The 24,825-nt window shown below is 38.6% G+C and overlaps 1 protein-coding gene across 1 annotated transcript in view; it reads left to right on the top strand.

Annotated features, from left to right (window-relative positions):
* The first annotated feature begins 4,399 nt into the window (after positions 1-4,399).
* LOC148830782 (metabotropic glutamate receptor 4-like) overlaps positions 4,400-24,825 on the top strand; it is a 330,655-nt gene continuing 310,229 nt past the window's right edge. Inside the window, exon 1 of the mRNA XM_088921144.1 lies at positions 4,400-4,954. Coding sequence (XP_088777270.1) covers positions 4,400-4,954 — 555 coding nt within the window. The remainder of the gene's footprint in view (positions 4,955-24,825) is intronic.

The raw sequence follows: 24,825 nt of genomic DNA, 5'->3' as shown, positions 1-24,825 counted from the left end.
TACCTAGTGAAAGTAATAAAGTCCTTATTGATCTCAGGAGCCAGACCTACCTGCAGAGCATCAGGATTGCTTTCTTAAGCTTTCCAATGCACTTTTGTTCAATGTGAAATTGCAAATAACTTTTGTAGGGTTTTACCACAGTGATACTGTATATCACCTTGCCCCACTTGGAGTCCCATGTTCACTTCAGCTAAGTGCTATTATAAATATTCAAGACAGTCACTGATGTAATAACAATTGTTTATTGATTAATAGGTAGAGAGTACATAAATAGGAAAGGCACATGGACCTAAATGGCCAATTCTAAGCAATTAACAGTACCCTTGTCAATAAGGCCTTCAATAATTACATGGTGATTAGGTCACATGCTTCCTAATGAGTCAGACCTTTATTATTAAGAAGAAATTATAATGTAAGTTATGTGCAGATAAGGTGCATAGCACATTTCACATCTGTTCTTAAGACCAACAACTTTTTAGTAGGCCAACAGCCAACATTTATTTTATAAATTTTTATCTACTCTGGTACAGTACATACCACAAACACATTGAACAACTACTCTAGCTGCTACTCAACTCAGCCAGACAAACCACCATGAGTACTACAATCAAATGCCTACAGATATGTGGTCATTAAGACACTAGGTATTAATACAAAGGGGATCCATGTACAGCAAGGCTATATAAGCTGACTCTGTTCGATTTGTTTTGTTCCCTGCAATAGGAGACTTTCAGGAAATGTTACGGAAGTTTTCAGAATTGAAACAACAAGCCACAACAGACACAAGCTGTTTTTTTTTCTTTCCACTTCCATACTTCGTGCTGTACTAGAGCAAACATACTGTATATTGAAATTTAACACCACTAAATTCAGAACTGTGATCAGGAGGCACGTTTTCACGCAGAGAGCATCCGAGAGCAAGGAACAAACAAAAGATGAGTCATGTTGAGGACGCTGAGTCACTGGGAGCATTTGTGACGAATCCTGATGGGGTTCTTCAGATCAATATGGTGCCAGTGGCCACGTCACGCGAGACGGAATGGCCTCCTCTCCTCTGTAACCTTTTTCCTGGTCTTGCATTACTGTTTCCCTTGGCCTCTGCCACAGTTAATGTCTAAGGATTGCTACCAGCTCTTTGAAATGTTCAAAGACGAGATTCATGAGTGGGGGCTGTACAGCAATGTGAGAAGAGGAGTCGCTGCTGGCTGGCAGAAAACGTCACCCTCTCCCCCCCCTCCGTCTCCCTCTGTCTCTGTCTCCCTCTCTCTTTTCCTGCACTCACTTTTAATCAGCGGCATCAAAGCAACCCTCCTCCAGCACGGAGTGCACAGCTTTTGCTTTGATGTTGCCCTACTTACACAAGGTGCTCACGGTGCTGCTGAGCTCTGCAGGCTCTCATGCCGGAAGACTTTCGACGAGGGCTGGCAGGATGAGAGTGCGAGGGCTGCTGCTGCTCCATTTCCCAGCCCAGGAGTTGTGAACACCATATGTCCGGGCTTCACAGGAGGGGGTGACCATTTAAGTCCTCCCAGCTGCAACCATGGGACATAACCACTGGGGCACAGATCCGCTTTAACATTTTGTCTTGTACATCTTCCCAGATGTTCATGTTGTACAGTGTCACCTGCAGGGGAAACTGGGCACTCCATACTGTAATACTTGAAGTAGACAGAAAAGGGAAAAGTAGTCTCTTTTGTTTAAAGCATGCAACTGATTCCATGTTCTTATCTGTCACAGAACCTGTTTTATTTTTGTGGTACTGTATATGAAGAATGCTTGTATGTATGTATACAAAGCGCAGATATGTATGTGTTTTAAATATGCATCCTCTAAATTCAGATTATGCACAACTTTTACATTTCATAAAGGAATTTAAGTGGGCTCATTGCAGAATGAGTGTTAGAAATGACATGCTTGGCATATGATTCTTAGGGAGATGCCCAGGAGTCATGCAGCGTACAAGGACAGTGTGGGTGTGTGGCTCCATTAAAGGCCATTTGTTAAAAAAGGCATGCTAAATCAAACTGCATTTCAGTCACGCCCTGCATGCCAAACATGGGATGCATGTTAAAAAACAAGAAACCCGTTAAATTGCTTTGTATTATATCTTGCTAATTATCGTCAGAGCCATTTTCCTCAGTGCTGATGAAGTGCTATAAATTAATTAAGAGCTGCGCTATAATAAAATGCCACAAGTGGATGATCTGGAAGAATTTTTGTGGCCTGTACTGATGCAGGGGGTTGTGGTGTAGCTCTTATTAAGTAGCAGCATGGTGGAGTGGTTAGGGTTGTGGGCTCAGGGCTCAGGGCTCAGAACTGGAAGATTGGTGGTTCAATTCATAGCAGGGGCATGTCTCTTGTACTCTTCAGTAAAGTATAAGTTGTGCAATTTAAAATATAGAGCAATTTTGTGTGTGGAATCTGGCATGTATATCTGGTATGTACATTCTCTGTTGTGTACAGAGGTATGACACTTGTGAGTCAAAACTGGATTCAACATTGAGTCTACAGACACATGTTCACACAGTTATATTTATATCATCTTGGTATTGCAAATGCTGTCCTCAAATAATGCAAGTTATAGAGCCTGGAAATGTTTTCTGTTATTGCAAATTGAGCACCAAATAAAACTAATGAAGAGAAGGCATGATCATTCTAATAATGCATGCTTGTTTTTAGAAGAATAAAATATAATAGAGGTTGCTTGACTGGAGCATCGCTACTAAGTCACACCTTTGGTGAGAGAGGTGATTTATCAGGCTTTGAGGCGATTTAACTTTTTGAACATCAAACCTTGTGAAAATCAAGAAAGAAAACCATGGAGAGGAGCAATGCCTTTGTATCATCAGTATGTTACTTGCTTCTTTTTATTAGCCCAGATGGGAAAAACATTTTACAGGCAGGTAAAGGACACGACACAATACACAATACATTTAACACAAAAAGAAGTTATTAACAAGTAAGGCACAGACATGTATGATGAGAAAGAAAAAAATCATAAGTAAGCAGGTTAAGCCGTGGGAATAAAGCATAACTTAGTTCTATTGCAATTGAATCTAGGTAGTCTAAATCGATGCCCAGATGGAAGAATCTCAAATTCACTGTGCAAGGGGAGATCCTAACAGTCAATGATTATATTGAACTTCTGAACTGGAGGATGGAATAAGTCAGTGCACTATTGCTTTTTGTGTAGACCATCCTGATGGACATCAGCAAGTGTAGCGCAGATATGTGGAATGATATGATGCCAGTTGTTGTGTACAACAGACCCGTCGAACAGGAGGTCCAAGTTCGATGGTCTGGCCTGCCACATGATTGCATGGACTTACAATAAAAAAGTCCTGGGACCTTATTTGCTGCACGTCCTGCAGGTGTATTCTAATGTGGCAGCATCCTGACAGGAAAATGAATGTGAACAGGTCCATGCTTGTTCAGGCTATGTGAGAGGAGAGAGGAATTCTCCAAGAAAGTATCTGCAACCTCGTGCAAAGCTTGCATCACAGATGTACAGTTTATATTGCTTCCAGCTGTGGTCACACACACTGCTAGTCTCTGATGCACTAGACCCCCCCGGTGATCAACCCAATGGATGACAAACATATGTCAACATAATGAATTTACAGTACCCATGTCAGGTCTATTGTCAGACCATGTTAAACTCCTTTCGGGTCTGTTTGCTAACATGTCTGTGAACTTGTTATAAAAAAAAACAGTCATTTATTTGATTATATATTTGTGAATATGTTGCAGTTAACTGATTAGTTATTCTGTCACTTGATGTTCTGGAGTTTATGTGATTCTGCATTTGGCATTTTTACCATGTTTTTTATAATTCATTGATAATTTAGATTATAAGGTGCCTGGATTAATGTGGCACATAAAAAAATGTTTCATTTATTGTGCTTTTTTTACCCTCTCAGTTCCATCTTATCTTAAAATGTCCTTTCTTTACCTTTCAGGAGTGCATTCACAAACCTTGGGAACACGCGTGCCTGCATCGGATTGTCCCCTGCAAGTAACAGGCACTATCATTGCTTTCTGATTTTATTTTTTTCTCTATCATGCGGGAGATGAAAAATTAACTAGACAGAGGCAAGCAAGAGAAACAGAGCTTAGCAGCTGGCTTTGCTCTGTGTATCTCCTGAGAAGGCGCTTCATGGATTGCCCTGCCTTCTACATCAGACTGTTTTGTAAATGCCTGCAACTCCTAGTGACTGAGCTGGATGAGAGGAAGAGTGAATAAAACATTGGTCTGAGGATAAGGAAATTAAAATAACATTTTATAGAAACAAACAACTTAGAGGGGCATGAAAAAAGACATTTGAATCCCTGCTTCCTCCACTGGATACAAGACTGACCCTTGAGATTTTTTGGTTTTTCAGAAGGGATTAGAAAGCTGATGTCTTGTTGGTTCAGCGCCATGACTTTGTTTTCAGTTGGGGTGTGGGATTGGCCCAGCTGTAGGAGAGGCACTCTGGGATCAACCTTGGTGTTGGTTTGCTGTTTTCTTCCTGTGCTGGTGGCCAAACCAAGGTCCCCGGGTCACACCCACTTGAACTCCATTCGGATAGACGGGGATATCTCCCTGGGGGGCCTGTTCCCGGTCCACTCGCGGGGCAGTGACGGGAAAGCCTGTGGAGAGCTGAAGAAGGAGAAGGGCATCCACCGGCTGGAGGCCATGCTGTACGCCTTGGACCGCATCAACAACGACAATGACCTCCTGCCCAACATTACCCTGGGGGCCAGGATCCTGGACACCTGCTCCCGCGACACCCACGCCCTGGAGCAGTCTCTCACCTTCGTGCAGGCGCTCATCGAGAAGGACGGCACCGATGTGAAGTGTCTGAGTGGGGGGCCGCCCATCATCACCAAGCCAGAGAGGGTGGTGGGCGTCATCGGGGCATCTGCCAGCTCTGTTTCTATCATGGTGGCCAACATCCTGCGGCTCTTTAAGGTATGCCTCCTGAGGTCTTTGGTGCTTTCTGTTTTCAGTCCACTGAAGCCCCAGTGGGTGGATATGTGTGCTCTGTGTCTTATTTCTGCTGTTTGCTGCACTTGTTGGGAATCGTCACCCCAAGTATCTTGTAACCCAGCTTACCAGCTATGGCTTCCTTAATTGTGGCCATTCATAAATCATTTCGTTACGCTGTTGCTTTTTTATTTTCCATAATGGGAAAACTCTAGGTGATGGAAGAAATTTAAATATCTTAGGAGAGCTTTCTTGTAGGAAATCAATGTTTCTCCCAGGATATTCCCGAATCCCTGGATATTCCTTTAGCATAAAAGTTGTTGGAGACTAGGAAACATGGGCTTCATGTTAGGTTGCCTTCTCTGTCAGGTGTTTTTATTTTGATGTTATACCAATAGCTAGCTCTGTATATAAGTCCACTGTACTGTAAGAAAAGAAAAGAGCAACACAGCTACTAATTAGTGTATTCATGTGTTTACTCAAATACATTTTGGGACCTTCAGGTGCATCTTAATTTAAGAGCTCATATGTAATTTTATATTCTCCTGTATTTTGAGGTTTGCTTTGCAGTGGAGCCTTGCTTTTGTTTCTGCCTGTGTTTTTGCTGATTGATGAAGTTCAGCATTTTTAACGCCCCTCAGTATATTATTAGTATTTTCCTTCTTTTCCCCTTTCGTTACTGTGTTGTGGCTCAAGTAGTCTTGTCTTTTTAAAAGACAAGATTAATTTGGCATAATTTTTCAACATTCAGTATTCACTGCATGATTCGGGGAACTAGGACTAATCAGCTAGCTCAAGGTAATACATTTCTTTTTGTGCAGAACTTTAGCTGAATTATGAGTACATCCGTGTTTAACAGGGAGCTTTTATTCTCAAAACAAGTCTATCAGTTGATTCAAAGATGGTCATATTTTATACACTACTTACTTTTTTGGACTAGTAATTACAAATCCTTCACAATATATTGTTAACTGCATTTATATAGAGATAACATGCAAAACAACACCAAGCACAAAATGGAACAGACACAAACACGATGGTAAATTCTGCGTCACGTAGAAGGTGGACAGTTATTCCATAGGTGCCAAAGTTCTGCATTCTGCTGCGTTTTTGGATGCTGGGTTTAATATACAGTAGCTAATTTTTCTGCAAACCTTTCTATGTGCAGTTTCTAACCTGTACGTTCTGGGAAAATAATCATGATGTACTATACTGTACAAATAAGAGTTCTTTCAATGAATGATACACTTGTAATGTTTGACATAGTACTATTCTATTATGGCATTGATTTTGCGCTTAAACTTAATGTGAAATCAATAATCTTAACACATATTTAATAAACTGAGAATATACAGTATTACAAACTATGGTTTGACTCAATTAATACATACATTTAAAGTACATTTAATCAAGTTCCCGATTTACAGCTGGAGGACTGTTTCAGGATAGTTTAAGACAAATATCTTGTAAAGCATTTCACAAGTGTCAGCAGTTGATTCCTCAGTTTCTGTCTGTCTAATTTCAGTCGAATTCATGTCAGAATTGATGGTAAGCCATTCCAGCACCAGCTAGGTCTTGGCTTTCTAAATATATCTACAGTACCTGTAACTGCATTAGCACTATGTCTTAGATCATTATCTCAATGAAACCAACACATAATATTGAAAATAATTCAAACACTTCTAGAAGACTGTACATTCTGGAACTCCTTCTCATTAGTTAGTATGTAACTCTACATGGTGCCTCACAAAACTACAGTAGGTGAGGATCTGGAGGACCCTAGAGAAGGGTGTGTGTGTGTAATGTGGCTGTTTTCAATAGTTAATTATTGATTTATTTTCCTAAACTACATTCTACTTGATGAAATTTGAATCCAATCTAATATACTAAACAAAAAAAAAGGCCACGGTTGGATACAATAGAAGCTATATAGCACATCTGCTTGTTTTGCACCAGGTTGCAGATGCTATCTTGCGGAATTCTGCTCCATTCCACTCATAGAACCTGGACAAGCATGTGTCTGTTCACTGGTCTCTAAGCCACTGATGCCACATGTCATCCCAGCTCAGCCCACATACTGTACCTGTATATTTAGTGGTACTCCAGTGGAGGGCATCTACGACATAACTGTCACATCTTGCACAAAAGCCATTGTTACACAAGCACCATGAGGATTTGTGTCCACTTGCAGGAATGTAAGGATGAGCCCACAGGAATGGCAGCAAGTGAGGACCTAGTACTGGATCCATGTAGCTCTGTGTAGTCAACTTTCCTTAGAGAACTACAAGTGTTCTGTAGCAACAGACCATAACACTTGGACTATCCCATCGACCATGGCTGGGTGTCATAACTCATGATTTCCCACATCATGCCTGTCATTCACGTATTGTCTCTGGGTGATGGTGAGGCAATATGCTGAATTTGTCCAGCCTCCAAAATCCTAGTGACATAAAGGTGTTCCTCACTTGATACCAAGATCCTCTCCACATTGGTTCCTTTCTGTATTTTTTATTTGATTTCCGCTAGACTTTGAAGAAGATAAATCACATCGCCACCTGTGTCATTTCAATTCTTTCATTAATGAGTTGATTTAGTGCTTATGCAGCCGTCAAAGTCACTCAAATATCTGACGGTCAGTTAAGTAGGATCAATTAATCAAAATGACATGAAAAACAAGTAATCATTTAATCTAAGATCTGTATGTTTTGTGAAAATATGTGACAATATAGTGAGGAAAGTTTATTTTGATCCTCAGCACCAATGCACTTTAAGCTATCCCAATGCAGTCAGACTGTAGTGTGTTGTAAATAACCAGTACCGAGATACAGTACTTTATATTCTTTGTTTAGCATAATATTTAAACCTGCATGTGAGATCTAAGACTGGAGTCACAGCAGTAGGTTTGCTTGTCAAACCTTGGAATACTAATGAATATATTATTCTCTCTGATATCAAGAGCCATGGTAGTGATACTGTTCATCTGTTAATAACTCAAAGAGAGAAGTACCTCTGCAGACATAGCTAGGCACAATTTAGGAAACAGGAGCATTCACAACTTACTACTAATACTTAAACAGAAACAAAGAGAAGGGCAAACTTTGAAGTTTCAGCTAGAGCACATAACTGCTCTTGAACTATAGTGTTATCATATTAAGGAGCTTTGGAGCTGTATCCTGTTTGCATGCTCACTGATGGCCCTGGATCTCTCTGGCTGTTAGTGATTCGCTGATCTCTTCCTAATTAGAGCTTAAAGGTAGTGTTCCGACTCATATTCCCAAGGTCCACTAATGAGGATCTCAGGAGTTTTCCCTCTCTATTCTCTACCACCACATTTTTTAAAATTACCGCATGTCTATTGTAATTGCTCTGTGGGGCGATTAATGACAACTGCAACATGTAGGCGATATATGCAGGAGTGAATGACACTTTAAGAGTCTTCCTTGCTCTACAAAGCAAAATGCAGTAATTCATGCTGATGTTATGGCCACTTAGAAAATGTGTCTGCGGTTTTCAATTACATTGAGAACTGTGTAATAGAGCTGAATCTAATTGAAGGATGAAATGTGAAATTGTGCCATTCAGCAGTGTTACTGTTATTTCTACAAAATTAATGTTGGAAAATACAATACAAACAGGAAATCAAAGGGAAAGCATTTAACAATTTCGACCAATTCGTTTTCAAAAGTTTTAATAGGTTTTATATTTTTTTGCTTGTTTGGCTATGTGACGTCCAATTGAATCCACTCAGATTTGTTAATTTGACTGAAAATGACAGGTATTGAAAAAGTTTTTTTCTACTCTGCTTGCATGTCTTTAGTTCCTGTTTGGCAATAAGTGCAGCGTCAGGTTGAATTAAAGCATTTTGACAATGTAGGAGGGAGTTCCATTTTTGCCAGGGTCGTGTTCAGCAGAACAAAAAAAAAAGGTACCGATGGGAGCCAATTACCTCTCTTGTCTCCTTTTTAGGCAAATGTGTTTGGGACTGATCAGCAATTTGTTAGTTAGTTATTCAGCAGGATCCTTTCAATGTGGTCTGCCATTGCAGTAGAAAGGGTCCGCAAGTGAGGTTTAAATTTAATTGTATCTTATCAGAAAGGGTTAGTATTACCCGTGGGGGAAACTCAGAATCATTGAGTTAAAACCTATAAGAAATTAAGAAGACAAGCATGTGTATTTTATTCCTGAATCCAGCATAGTGTTGTGCTTTACTACACTATGGCTTCTTTCCAAAGCAGCCCTGCTTGGAATTTTTGTGTATCAGAAGATGGGGCTAAACTAATGTAGTTGGAGAGGGTTAAAACTAAAATTTTACGAAGTGTTATGAAAAGTGCATAGACTATTCCAATTGCCTTGATTAACATTTTATACAAGGGTTATGTAATGCGGGCTAAGGGGGTATTTGGAGCACTTCAACTGAAGTACAGCTCTTCCATTCTGGTCCCCAATTGCCTTGTGAAAATCTCATCAGGTCTTGCAAATGCTGCAAATGCAATATAATTTAATTATTGGATGACAAATGCGAGCGGTACAGCGCTGCAATGGTAATTTGATTAAGGGCAACTGAAAGCCTGATTGTAATTAAAACACAATTTTGCAGGCGGTGAAGAGCAGTGGCAGGTTTCTGTAAAGACAGGGGCATGTGTTGTCATACTTCTGTGTCGTTTTCTTGTAGAGGCATCCATGGAGAAAAAAAGAAACACAATAGCAAAAACAAGTCAGCTGAATCTCCTCAGTCAAATCACTTTTTTTGCAGAACGCAGACCTTAAAGAATGCGGAGTTTCTGAAAAAAAAAGGAAATAAAAATCTCTCCCACACTTTGAGTTTTTCAGCAATGAAAGCCGACAAGCAGGACAGGAAACAGGGCTAGTTGGAGGGCAAGTGTGTCTGAGCGCAGCAGGTGTAGGAGGGCTTAACAAGCACTTGGAAACTCTCTTACACTTAGTGACTCAGAGGCCCCAGTTCTTCTTTCATTAATGACAGAGATGCTCTGCTATGCTGTCATATGTTTCTTGCTCTTGGCATCTCCTGATTCACAAAAAAATCAACTGAAGGAATGAAATAATTATTCAAGCAGGGGCTATAAATGTCGTGGGCAAAAGGAAAGGTCTTTGCAATTTTCAAAAAATAGATAAGCATTTTATTTAATATTATTTTTCATGGAAGATGATATATTCCTAGACATTCTAATCACCTCAAATGAAATCAGAAAAAGTGCTGAGCACAGCTCTTTCTTTCCTAAAACTCATGTATGTTGCTCCTTTGTTTTAAGACCCAGCCATCAGGTATAATGCACAAATTACTGTATGTCTTTTGACCAATCACTCAGTCAGCTTTGTTGAGCAGAGCATCTCCACACTGTACATTTTTTTTGAGTAATCTGATTAAGTAGCCACACTGACAAACAGCCGCTATCAGCATTCCTGATGGAGCAGGAATGCTGATGTTGGCTGTTCAATAGTCAATAGTGTTCAATAGTCCATAAAAAAAAACATTCACAGAAGGAAACCACTATATCCACATTAACAACATGATTGAGTAGCTTGTTCCAGACTCCCACCGGTCTTTGTGTAAAGAAGGGCCTCTTGTTCAGGTGAACACTCACTTCCTCTTCGATTCCATTTGTGTTCTCTGTTCTGGGTTTAATGTCTCTTATTAAGTGCTGCTTCATTTCTGTAATTTCAGCCACACAAATTAGTAGCTCAGCTACAGGACTTAAACCTCAGAAGGTGAGGTAAAAGTGTTGAAAACACTAGCTGGAATGCTTTCCCACACATCCAATGTGCTTATAGAAAAAAGTTCATGGGGGATAACAATAACAGCTAATTTCAAGTGGTCTCGGCTGTCCTAAATTGTTATAATTCTTGTCATAATTTCCTCATTTATTTAAAAAAATCTATAAAGACTATATGGAAGCCCCTTTTCTCATTTGCATTCTTCTTTTGCATCCTTTGTCCATTCCATCTCCATTGTTGTAGCAGCCTCTTTGTTCACTTCTCTCTCCCAGAGATCCTCATCCTGTGGTCAGAAAGTTGGCCTTCAGCCAAGCGCATCACGCCAATTTTCCTATCAGTACAAAACTCAATAAAAATTTGCATGCAAAAAATGCATGTGATTCTTGGGTGTTACTTTTCCTCGTGAACACAAAAATAGTGAGTGAAACCTTTAAATATTCTGGAACTATTGCTCATTAAAAAGTGGTTCAGACTTGTTTTTTCAACAGTTGCTTAAAATCTTCGCTGATCTACCTTTAGCTATGCCGTTAGCTATGCAATGAACTCATCAACCTTTGTTGCTTCCATCACTCTTCATTCCATCAAACTTCAGCGTGTTTGGAGCTTCCCCTTGAATATTGCTTTGTTGGCTAGATCTTGATTTCTCAAGATGGCTAGACAAACAAATGAATAAACATCCATCCATCCAATCAATTACTAATCTGCTTATCCAATTCAGGATGGCGGGGGAGCTGGAGTCTATCCCTGCAAGCAATAGGCTCAAAGCAGGGTACACCCTGGATGGAACACCAGTCCATTGCAGAGTAATCGAGTCAACCATCCAGGCAAAACTGATGCCTGAAATTTCTTCTTGCAGCTGGATGCTCTTTGAGAGAACCGTTCACTAGAAAAACCTGATCAACTACGTTGGAGTCCATTATACAGCTTTTTTCCTGTGCAGAGTGTTTCCTTAGAGAGCTTATTCAGAGGAGCATGCTGCCCCATGGGAAAGGGTTAAAATGGGATTAAAGCTTTATAGTAAAATTAGAAATGCCTGTAACCATGTTAACATTGAAATAAAAACCCTTTTTCCTGACACTCAGCACATATTTCAATAACCTAGAGCAATAATCTTTGGAAGTGTGATCTATTCAAGTGATTTCTTTTTAAAAATGCATGCATTAAAGCTGTAGTTTTGCAACAGAGATGAACAATATAGATGAAAAATCAGTTATGATTGAGTGCTTCTCTGCTAGCTCCTTGCTGTAATTAGGTAAGACAAGTGCTTGGAGACAACCTGACAACCTGACATCACTGAGACAGCAGTGCCGGTGTATGGTCATTAAGCCCTACATTCAAAGCCAGACCAATAAAAAAAAAAAAACATTAAGAAAAACAAACTCTTTCCATTTTTAGTTTTAGAGTTTACAGCAGATAAAGGAAATTGAATAAGTGCACACATGACAAATCCAAGAACATTGATTACAATCTAACGGACAGTCTTCCAGACATCTCCAAAAACACGCCACCTGCCCCATTTGCTATGGGATGGTTTTAAAAAAGCACATTAACCAAGTACTTTAATAGGAGGATGCTAAATTTTCTACTGTATATTGAAATTAACAGAATATTGGCAGATGGCCTTATATTATACTACTGGTTATGTTTTGTACTTTGCATTAGTTTTACCTAAAATTTATCTTCTGTAACTACAAATTTTAAAAAATCTGTTGTTTTTTTTCTCTTGGATGTCACCTTGTGCTTATATATTGTTCCGAAGCACCACAAGCGCACTTTGATTACATTTTTTTTTTTTCATTTTCATTTTTTTATTGGTTTTCCTCAAGGTCTCTGCACACACTGAGTTTTCTGTGCAGGTATGTCCGATGATTACTGCAGTTTTACTGGGCTCTTGTTCTCGCTGAGCTTAGCTGTTCTTGAAATTACACAGCTCCAGCAAGTTGTAAATCTTTTAAGAGACGCAGTTCGTCAAAAGAAAACTTTATGCTTAATGTTCCTTTGGCATGTGTTCATCCTACAATCAGCTTGCCTTGCTTGGCGTTTAAGAGATTGCTTGGTTGCAGAGTTTTGTGTCGTAAATCTTGACACAGATACTTCTCATTTTGAGTTTGGGATGTTTTGAAGCATGTTTAGGCCCCTGTAAAGAAATGGGAATTCCAGGCAGAATAAATATAGTGGAAATTAGGAAAAAATAGAAGCCAAGTTGACAATAGGCACTTATTAAAGGGCGCTGAGATGTAGTTTGTAAATCTTGTTTTGCTTTCCTTTCCATTCAGTCTGAGTTGGCCCTGCAGGTTTTCTAGGTTTCTGAGTTGTAATCTGCGTGGGACTAGAGCAAACCAGTTGAATTGCTTCAATTAAGGTTTATCTCTATATCTGTAGGCTACTGATGATTTATAGGAACATAAAAAATCTAAAAGGATTTTGAGTGTTGGAAATCAGAATTCCAGACCCTTTCTCAGTGTGAGAGCCCCTGTTTCACAGATAATTGAAATCCACATTTCTAAAAGCCGGGTTTTCATGTTACAGCTAGAGCAGCACAGAGCAATGAGAGCTGGCACAACAGCACAGCACCGCAAGGAGCACAGAATGAGATCTGTAGCAAACAGCAGAAAAATGAGCTGAAATTTTAATAAAATATTTACAAATAATAAATTATATAAATAAGTAAATAAAAATAAAATTAAAAGAATTGCAGGGCTATTTTTGTAGTGTGGAGAAAACCCCATGTGAACAAGGAAAAGACATACAAACTCCTTTTTGAAAAAAAAAAATAGGAACCAGACAGCACACATGAAAAACAAGGGTTGGATCTTTAATGGTCATTAAAGACCCATGTCCTTAAAATGATTATATACTATTTTGACAAATTGCTACCTGGATTTAAGAGGGATGATTTAAAATTTACATCCGTTGACACAAAAAACACAGCTATGCAAATTAATGTTTTTCTGCTTGTGCAGTCAACCAGCCCAGATACGCTGAGAGCAGTAGATCTTACAGCAGGACAGGGCCAGGAGAGTAGAAAAGAATGACCATCAGATCAATTCTCATCCTTTCGCTAATTATCTCCTCTGACTGCCTTCAGCAAGGGTTAGACAAAGGGCAATGAAGTGATTAATAAATCCTCAAAGAGATCTCTAAAAAACAAGTGTTGTTTTAGGTTGTTTTATCCTTTTTTCATGTTGGTTTGTGGTCATTAAACACTCTTTTACCAACAGGATAGTCACTGAGAGTGACTAATGCAGATGCAGCTCACATCAACTTTATAACTGCAACCACAGTTACATTCTTGTCATTTTGTTGGGGAAAACAGTCTTGGAAATGATCAGGCTAAATGTGGAACCTATTTGTATTGATTTAACACACCATTGAAGATGTGACAACTAAATCAAAATGAATATGTCTGCATAATTTCTGCGCACATGACCTGCCTGTCTATTTGTCTATATCTATGTTGATCAAGGGCAATAGCTGAATTGTTTTATAAATGAGTTCACTTTCTCAAATATGCTAACTGGAAGTACCAAGAAAAGCAACAAATTGCTTATTTGACTATTCCTCTCTCCCAAAATTAGAAAAAAGGCTGATTTGTTCTTAAAAAGATTGAGAAGCTCACAGATTTGTATACTCTGAAGAGAGTTTGTTGACAAACATGTCTGACTGTATAGCAAGACTTTTCCATCTAATGTCCTGATCAAAAGCGATTTTAAAAACTGTGAATGTTTTTATTAAAGAATTGGCCTGGGTTTCTTATCCTTGACCCTTAACATCAGAAATATTCAAAGTCCTTAGTACACTAAACCTCTGAAAGCCTTTAAGATTTACAGGGATAAGCATTCAAAATTCTCAAAGGTATTGCAAGATATTGGTCCGGGTGTTGCACTAATTTAGGAACATTTGTGACAAGAAGTCTTCTTGACATAAATAGAAAATTAAGATAAATTAAGATTTAAAATAATTTAAGAAGATTTTTCATGATTGAAAACTGCTTCACACAAAGGGTAATAGATGTCTGGCAACAGTGATATGTTCTTGAAGCAGATCTGTGCAGCTCATTTCAGGATGTGATTTTGGTCATTTTCAGGATTCAATTATGGTCACTTGTAGGCGCTCTGACCTTCTAGGTCATGCAGGACTCCTCCCCAGAAAGTGGAGAATACTGCTGAATCAAAATACCTGTTCTCCTTCTGCTGAATATTTCAGGACTATCTATTACACAGCCCTGTTGAGTTCGGATACACAGATTCCTGGAGATCCTGCAAGAACCAGCTGATGAGGTCCTTGTATCATTAAGATGCTATTAACTACATGAACAAAATGCACTTAACTTCCACTTCTCATTTCTAGCTTATCTTTGCAATGTACTTGTGTTCCTATTGTTTATTTTGTATTTCTGTGTGAGGAAGAGGAGCTAGACAATGTTAGGTCTCTTCTTCAGAGACCAAATAGCAGTCTTTGAGTCTTTTGCTCAAAAAGAGACCTGTTTTTCTTTGTTTTTCTGTTCGACTTTGACTGTGTTCGGGGAATTTTAATCTCCCTCAGTGGTGCTGGTCTTGTGCACTCAGCACTTCAACCTTTCTTAACTGGCATGAAAATGAGTTTCTGTTTTGTGATACAATCACAGAATTCTTTTGAGTTTCTGGGCATCAGAAAAGACTTCACTGGGATTGCCCTGCAGCTGCCAACAGGAAGAGAAGGCTGACTCAGAATTATCTGATCAGGAGTTATGAGACACATGCAGAGCCCTGATAAAACATTTATTGAAAGAGCACCCAGCAGCCTTCATGGGAGAAGTAGTGAGGCTTGAATTAATTATTGAATTATGGGTATGAATATTAATTAACTGGTCCAATCACAATGCTACAGGATCAAACTCTCTTATGGCATCTCATTAGAAATCTTTACTTGTACAAAAAGGAAGAATGAAAAGGCATAAGGCAGTTCAGTCTCTTGTAGCACTGTGACTGTGTAACAGGTTAGTTACCATTCATACCCATAATTCACAGCAACGTCTTAACGTGTAGGGGTGTTTTGTTTAATTTGTTATATGATTTTTAATTTCAGGATTTCAAGTCTTTGAAGTTGAGAGGTTTGAGTTCACTATTGCTTACTGGGATAGGCTCCAGCTCTCCCATGAACTTGAATTGGGTGAAGAGGTTAGAAAATGACTGGGTGGATGAATGGAGTTCACTATTAAGCCAGGAGTGAGGCCAGGAGTAACGATCCTTGCTTTAAAGCCATAGTCAGCGTGCCATGAAACAGCAGTTCACAGAAAAGGGCACAAGACTGAATTTCAGTAGGCTGGCTCTCTGATGGACAAATAGAATCATTCTGTCTCTAGGGTAATCGATCTTTTCTTGCTTGTGTGGCCTCACTGCTTCCCAGGGAAAAGAATCAAACGCACTCTTAGGGGTTTCCTTCAAGACAGCCTATAATTAGACTAGGGTTCTCAGAGAAACTATCAAGACACATAAACAAGCCTACAAGCCTGCTGCAGAGGTTCTAACTTGCTATTAGTAATTTTAATGCAGCCAGCAATTGAGTAGGCTTGAATGCCACTTTCAATGTAGCACTAGTCTCATCACCAAAGAAGTACTTTCAAAAGACTGGATTTACAGTCCTATTTTTGGCAGCTATTCCATACGAAGCATGCAACACTGTAATTAAAATTTGACACCAGAATCAATTACAACTACGGTGATTGATGAACATTTTGATTTATTGCTTTTAGGTTTCTTATTTATGAGGCAAAAATAGCTTCTAAAAAAAATAGGTTCAGGATGTTGAGCTTTTTATTGCCTAGTATTCCCACTCCATCTCAGTCCTTCAGTTTCTTATCTTAGAGTCACAGTCAGATATGACCCAGGAGAGAGAGTCTTTAATCAGGCTACAGTATGACACTGACCCTAAGTGTGGGGGGAGCCATAAATCAAGTGTTAATATCATTCTAGAAAAACAATAGATGATGACTTTGATGCAGTTGTGTTTTACAGACCCTGGTTTGGCTTCAAAGTCAAATAGATGTGCAGCTGTTGGCTAGGGAAGATCTCTCTTTGAAAATGCTTTGACTGCCTTGCACAAGTATTCTCCCCTTTTCAATTATGTCACATTTTTTTAATCAAACATCCATCTATCTCCTAACTGTTTTATCCAATTAAGGGTTGCAGGGGAGCCAAATCCTATCTACTTCACGCAGATAGCACCCCAAGTCCAGAACTAAACTCAGTGCCCTAAAGTTAACCACTGCACTACACTGTAGGTTGTGTACAGTACATAAAAATGTTGTTACTTCTGTAGTTACTTATGGCTACAAGCCTTAAAGCTACAAAATGTGAAAATTGTGCAAGGGTCTGTGTCCTTTTGCAATGCACGGCATCATCTGTTACTGCTGGTATTTGTTCAATGAAGTCTGGCAAGTTAGTTAAGCAATACCTACTGTACCTTTCTTAAATACTATTTTGACTATCACTTAGAAGATTATCGTATTTTATCACCATAGATATGATCCTCTGGTTTAGTCCTAATTGTCATTTCCATAATCTCCCTTGTAACAGAAGTAAGACTTGGTCTGTAATTATTTGACTCAGTTTTGTCACCATTTTTAAGGATGGGCACTACATTAGCAATTTTCCAGTCAGTAGGTATAACCTTTGTCTCAAGAGACAGCTGCAAGAGATCTGTTAATGGCCTTTTAATAACATCACTTGTGTCATGACTTACATTTGGTGGAGCACCATCAGGCTCTGGAGATTTGTTCATCTAATGTATTTCTAGTGCCTGTAATATACTGTAATATTATGTAATATTTAACTTTATATGGAACAGTTGTAATACAGAAGATATTTTATTATGTATTTTAGCATCAATTGCAGTATTCCCTTTCCTTTACTCTTGTTTGGCCATTATAATATCCTTTTCAGCTGTGCGCTCAGTCATTATTCTCTTTATTTAAGTGGATCTTGTTCTTTTTCAAATACTTTATACTTTTATTTTGCTTTCTTTCTCCTCATATTTTTCTTTTTGATTTATTTAACAATTAGGACCACAAATTGCCTGACTTCATCATGGAATAAATCTGTTTTATTTTTTTTTATGCAAACTGTTTTATGCAAACTGTTGGCACCCATTCTCTCCACCTTATCTACCTTTAATGCTTCTTTTAAGCTTTAAATCATTCCTTCATAGTCTGTTTTCCTGAAACTGTGCACTTTTAATTTGCTGTAAAGCTATACCTTATTACCTCCATCTCATCATCATTGTTGCTTCAGTCTACCCTGCTGTATACAGCATGTTGGAACCAGCGCTGCTGGTGTCAGGGAACAGTTCTTTCCGGGCCCTATGCGGACGACACGATCCGGAAGGTGAAGAAACAATAGGGAAAAATATCATGCAGGAGTGGGTCTGGAGACAGGGGGGCGTGTCCGAGGTGAGCAGGTGTCCAGGGGAAGTGAGTCCGGGGCGAACAATCCAAGCATAAATCCAAAAGGGAAATCCAACACGGGAGGCAGAGTCCAGGACCAGGGGATCCATCCAAAGTAACTAAAAACCAGAACCGGGTCGGGACCAGTGGGGCAGGGAATCAAGAACAGGAAACTAAAACCATAACGGAGCCAGACACGGCAGGACCCCGGGCTCTCACGAAACGGGATTCAATGAGAAGCCCCGGGTTGATGCCTGCGTCTGGCTTTTAAGGTGGGGCGAGGACTACAGTAAAACAGGTGCAGGTAATGGGGCAGAACAAGGAAGGGCTGGAGCGCTCTTAAGAGGGGGAGTAGCGATCGTGACAGCTGGGGGGTAATGCCAGCAATGGAACCAGCATCCCATTTAATGGCTGTTGTTGACCAGCAGGAGGCCTGGCCCAAAGGGTCAAAGGGTCAAAGGGTCAAAGGCCCAAAGGGTTGCTGTGTTATTGACTTTGTCTTGCCTTATATCAAGAAGTCAATCTTTATTTGCAGTGTATTTACAGTTTGCCACAAAGCTCTTTACTGAATCACTGTATATACTGTAGCACAGGGTTTTGTAGTATCTGTACATGGCCCAAGTACAGTAAGAAAGTACATAATATGCTGCTGTGGGAAACTATGGATAACAGATCAGTTCTTGCTGATTCCAAAAGCCAGCCAAATTTCCAAATGTGGTATTACATGAAAAATCAGCATGAAACTAGCTGTAAGTGCTGCAGGCAGAGTTGCCAATTCACCTGCTTGTGTGGAGTAATGCTTGCAAGTATACTGTAAAGTGTCAATCATGTTCTAACTTACACTCCTAGAGCATTCAGCATTAGGCACCTCAATGTGCAGAATTTTATTTAATTAATCTAATTAGTGGATTTGTACCAACACTAAGATCTCTGAAATCCCTTCACTGGGAGGCAATTAATCAGAATCTCAACCCATACAGCATTATTACTAAAAACACTGTAAAACGTGATTCTGTAGTACAGTATGTTGATTACTGTCAATACAAATTTGGTGGCAAATTTTATAAGAATCAAACCTAATTCTCTGGAGAATATAATTTTTTATGGTCTGGCAAATTCCCTGCACATTTGCATATAAATTGAGGGCAGAATTTAAGGAGAGATAATAAGATTATTACTGAATTCCTCTCGAGAATCTGATAATAAAGCCATCTGATCAGAATGCAAAGTTTTCCAGAATTGTGAGGGTTTTTTTTGCCTGGAACTCTTCACAAAACGTGAGAAATATGTCAGAAATAATGCGGTGTTCAAATAACACTGAAGCAGAGAGGAAAACAAAAGATTGATACAGGGTTTGCCTCAACAACGTTTATTAAAGATTAATTCAACACTCTAATTCAAGCATCACATTCATTTATGAGTTTCTTTTTTAAATTAAAAAAGGGTAGGGTAGGAAATTAATTAATTGCAATGACTGCACCAAGGTGGTGTGCAAAGTAGGTAGACATGTACAGTACTTAAGAAGACTTGTGGCTATTATTGCTGTAGGTGCTTCCATCATGTACTGTCTTGATTTTATGGGTCTGAATATGTCTGACATAAACATATTTAATTTTTTTATTTTTAGTTTTTGCTGTCATTTACTGCTACTTATCATACTCTTAGAAGTCTTTATTTTCAGCTTTCATGTTTTCAATTAAATATAGCTTTTTGGAAAAATGTTTGAAATTTAAGAATTTCACATATTGGGACACCATAGCTAGGTTTGAATACTGTTGGAAGGCACTGTACTGGATTTGTATATTTTCAGAATGCTTTGGATGTTCTTTTAAAGATGAATTCTTACAGGAAATTTCAAGTCGTTAATGAACAAGGTCAGGGGTGAATGCCCAAATTAGATCAATATAGTTTGTTAACAAGTCATGTTTACTTGATACCACACTAGGAGGATCAAAAGAGCAAAAGAATCTAAAAAGATATAGACCAAATTGAACCAGATAACACTTATTGCAAATGTTGTATGCAGGTAGCAATTAATATATATATACTAATATTCTAATAATACTAATATAAAATGGGAAGCACTAACATGAAGAGACTGCTGCTGATACTTAGGTGCCGATGTTGACACACCATTTTCATATTCATGTTGGAAAGCAACAAAACTGGCAAATATAATGTGAAAATACATAGTAAAAACAATAGAATTTATTTCAATGGATTCTATGCTAGAACTTTGCAATGTATTAATACGACCTTATTTAGAATATTGTGTGCAGTTTTAGTCTCCAAGATAAAAGAACAAACATTGCTGTTCTGGTATCAGTTCAGTGAAGAGCACACGGTACAGTCCTTGTTTTAAAGGAATGTCCTAACTGACAGGCTTAGTCCTGAATTGACTTGTAACCAAGGCGTTCTTTCCGGACCCTATGCAGACGACACAATCCAGGGTAGAGTGAGGAAAACACGGGGGAAAAAAGCATGCAGGAGTCGGGAATGAAAACAGGGGGCGTGTCCATGGTGCGCAGGTGTTCTGGGGGGTGAATCCAAGGCAAACTGTCCAAAAGGAAATCCAAGACGAGGCAAATGTCCAGAGCCGGGCGGTCCATCAGAGACGAAGACAAACAGGATTAAAACCGGAGAGAGTGAGCATCTGGCTTTTAAGGTGGGCTGAATAGGAGGCTGGAACAGGGGGTAGGTGCACAAAATAAAGTCAGAAGTGAAAGAGACGGAGCGCCCTTAAGTGGGAGGGACTACAATCGTGACAGGACTTCTATGTTTGAATCAACAGTGAAACACAAACCAGAGAACACATGTGGAAATACACAAAGAGTTGTGGGAATCTGGAACAAGCTACCAAGTCACCAAACTACCAAGCCAGACTACCTTCAAGAAAAGACGAGGCGACATACTTGGATCAAATAATTACTGAAAAAAAAACAGGAGTTAGATGGGTTGAATGGTCTCTCATTTGTAACTGTTCTTATGTCTGGACAGAAGCAGCAGCTTCTTGGAGGATAAAGTAGCAAAGTAAAAGGAATTATTTTGTGCTATTTATTTTTCCTTCTTATTCTGAACTTCTTTAATTTTGTGTTTGTAACATTTAATCTTGTGTGATATGTGCAGGCTTAGCAGCTCCCTGAATGCTGAAGGGTTTTAATCCAATGAGCATTTAATTATTTTGAAATCTGCATATAAAACACATACACATTCTCTTTGATTTTAGAATCTAGGACATTTAGTGCTGATAGGATCAAAAAGTGGGACTGTTGATGTGGAGCTACAACTGGAACTGTGGAAGACTTGTCTTAGGAGATGGTAATATGGTAATGAATGGAAATAGCTGGTGCAGAATTGTTAGTTCTTTACAGCACATGCTGTACATGCTGACTGAGGGTGGTGAGAGCACTGCAGAAAGCTGTGTTTGGCACCAGTCATGTTTGTATTGTGCCTTCACTGCGGGATGTGGGTACAGGGCACTGCCAGATTTTGAATACAAAATAAAAGGTGTATAAAAGGTGTTTTATTGTTAATAGCAACACTGCTTGGTGAATGTTCCATACAGTACATTAAATACAATCATATAAATTCTATAATGTTTTATAGTAAACCCTGATTTTTGGTGCCAACACTGAAGGAAAAATAAACAACAAAAGGTTGTTTAATTATTTCAGACAAAAAGTAGAAACAAGAGCCATGCTTATTAGAAAGACTGGAATTATTTGTATATGTAATTAATAAATATAATGATATAGTCAAATATAGCCAATGGCAAAGCTAGTTTCTGGAGTTTTCTGTAACAAGGCTTGCTACTTATTTGCAAAACAAAATCAGTCTTTACTCTTCTAAAACCAAACGACTGAGTCTGTAGACCTGAAGGCAAACGTACTGTAGGCTCACTGAATATGTTAGCTGTTGGTTGCATTGTGAATATATTACCTGTCTCTCTGTTGTGTTTTCACAACTAATCAATTACACCTAAGTGGAAGCATTTGATCTTGTTGATGCTTTCAAGATGGCTGTTGCTGAGCTGAGCAGAAGCATTTTTTTTTCTTAATGGGAATACCAGATAGTATCCTCCATGCATCTTAGTCCCAGTAGTGCTCTAGTCTTTTCAAATAATTAGTTTGCAGTTTCTGAGCAAATTAAACCAGATCACAATAGGTTCATGTAAAGGTGTCAGTGTTAAGAACACTAAACCATGCATCAGAAATTAATGTGCCTAATTTGAATTCAATATACACACAATAATCTGTCACATTTTCAGTTTACTTCTTGTAACATTTAAATTATTAATTGAAAGCCTCAATAAATGTTTCTGTCAATAAAAACAAGGTCCAAACCTGTAAGTTGCTGTGCAATCAGCGCATCCAGATAGCTCTTTGAAGATGATAGAATGAGATTGACTTTTTTGATTTCTTACATGTTTATTGGTGGATTTTCTGTTTCTCATTCTTCTGTTCTTTTTCTGCTTAAAAAGACTCAATTCACCAATATGATAAAATCTTTGTCTGGCCAAGTTAACTTTAAGATAGCTTCAGGCACCAGGAAAGAAGTGCTCTTAATACAAGATGTTTACAGGAAAGGTCATATGCTCTAGTTTTGCTGGAAAAATAAAATCACAGCTAGCAATCAGCTTCACTTTAGTTCTGCTGCTTTCAGTATCAAGCGGAAATATTTTTTGAGAAGTCCTGGTTTGGATCAATTACAGGGACACTTTCAAGTGATTTCACAAGGTTTGGAATAAAAGCAGAAACCATTGCACAATCACAAAATAGGATTGTGTGGAAAGAACCAACCCCAATCAGAATTGAGTACAACCAGTAGTGCTCATGGCAATCTAACATGACATCGGAGACATGGCACTAAAACTTTTCCAGCAAGGATTTTAATCGTTTTAAATCCAGCAAGGATTTTAAAACAGTTTTTAGACACTGGCTTCCGAGTGTGCTTCTGTGAACAGTCGTATCAAGTCGTGTTTAACTGCAGGACAGCTCACTGTGCAAAACTTCACTGTGACTATTATCCACTGCAGGCTCAACAGGCCACCATGATAGATCGCAGCATGAGCTCTGCAGCAGAAGTTCACAGTGAGACTAGAAGGGGAAGTTGTTAGAGCTTTGCATGGATAAATAGCTTTTGTGTCAGTAGAAACTTTCTGTTCCAGTCATTAATTTTCTTTAAATAAAGATGTCATTTACATTGCAGCTAAAAGACATTTGCTACTAGTGGTCATAATTCTTAATTGTGGCCATAGCTTATTGTCATTAAGGTAAAGAGTCACCCACAACAGACGTGTCATGCCAGAAAATGTAGTGAGTGAGTTGTCTAAAAATGAAATGTCATGATACCAAGAACACTGTGGATTTGAAAGAAAAAAAGACTGAATGTGTAAGTTCAACTGCCAAATTATCCACTGGTCAGGATTACTGGATGTGATTGTACTTTGCAAAGTGGATTGTTAAAAGCTAAATAAAATTTAATTGTAATTGCCCAAATCAACTGTCTTCTAAACAAGAGCATATCATATCTAAAGTATGGAGAATGTGAACATGTTTTACCCCTTGAGATTTTCTGTCTACACATTTGTCTATTTATTAAGATTACAGTACCTTTGCAAATAGAATTTGCTAAAGTGGCATCCAATGGTCATCAGGGACTGACTCTATATATCGTTTTAGATCTTACAGCCATGAGAGTCTCGAGAGACCTTGGAAGAAAATCTGGCTTACAGTAACTGCTCATAAAGCTGTTTACATTTGCAGTATAACTGTCTTAAATTTTGCTAGTTTTATTTTGGGTTAGTTAACAAAGGTCTCTACAACTGTTATTTTGAATGATTAAATTCAATACAGAGTTTCAAGTAGTACTTTGATCTGCATACAAACCCAGTCTTCCAGACCAGATCAGTGTCTTCTTGCACATTTTAAGCTCAAGATTTTTATGTGTATCAATGAGAATTACTATTTGTATGTATAAGTACTTGGATAATGTTTGGTTTGCTACTGGTTGTCCAGTACTTAAGAGCTCATCCAGGGTTTCTATAAAAGTATTCTAATATTAAGCAATCTTTCTTTGCTCGGTAAAGGTCTGGACTGATTGGCAGTTCTCCATCAAACCTTCAAAAACTGTGGAATTTATAGGAAATATTTCAAAAAGGATTTGGTACTACATATACAGTAAGACTGAAATGACCTTTATGAGAGTAACCAGTGACATCTTGCTGGCTAGTTATAGTGGGATATTAACCTTATTGTTCCTATTGAATCTGTCTCAAGCTTTTGACTTCATTGATTTTCTTATTTGATCATCTTTACAATCTAACAGTCTTAAATGGTAATGTTACTTTATGGTTTCATTCCTGCTTTCCTACAGATAGGTTTAGGTTCCCATAAATGGTGTCAGGGGTATTCTGAAATATGTTACCATTAGCACTAGAAGATTCAGGTCTTCACTGAAGTTATTCACTAGCCTTGCCTGAAAATGTAATTTCTGTTCTAATGACTTGCAGTTTTATACAGTATGTCCTTCGGTGGTTATTCACATGATTCAATATCTAAGCTTTCTGTTTATCTGGATTAAATCAAAACAGAGGAAATTTTATTTGGTAAGCAACAATTTCTCTCCTGGTCTCATCCACAGTAGCAAATGGCTTTGACTCGGAGACAAATGTGAGGAACTTGTGTGCCATTTGAAATCT

Source organism: Atractosteus spatula, chromosome 7, assembly GCF_055471065.1.
Source record: "Atractosteus spatula isolate fAtrSpa1 chromosome 7, fAtrSpa1.hap1, whole genome shotgun sequence".
Lineage (NCBI taxonomy): Eukaryota > Metazoa > Chordata > Actinopteri > Semionotiformes > Lepisosteidae > Atractosteus > Atractosteus spatula.
Note: the sequence above shows the minus strand (reverse complement) of the source record. Positions and strands in the feature narration are given on the sequence as shown.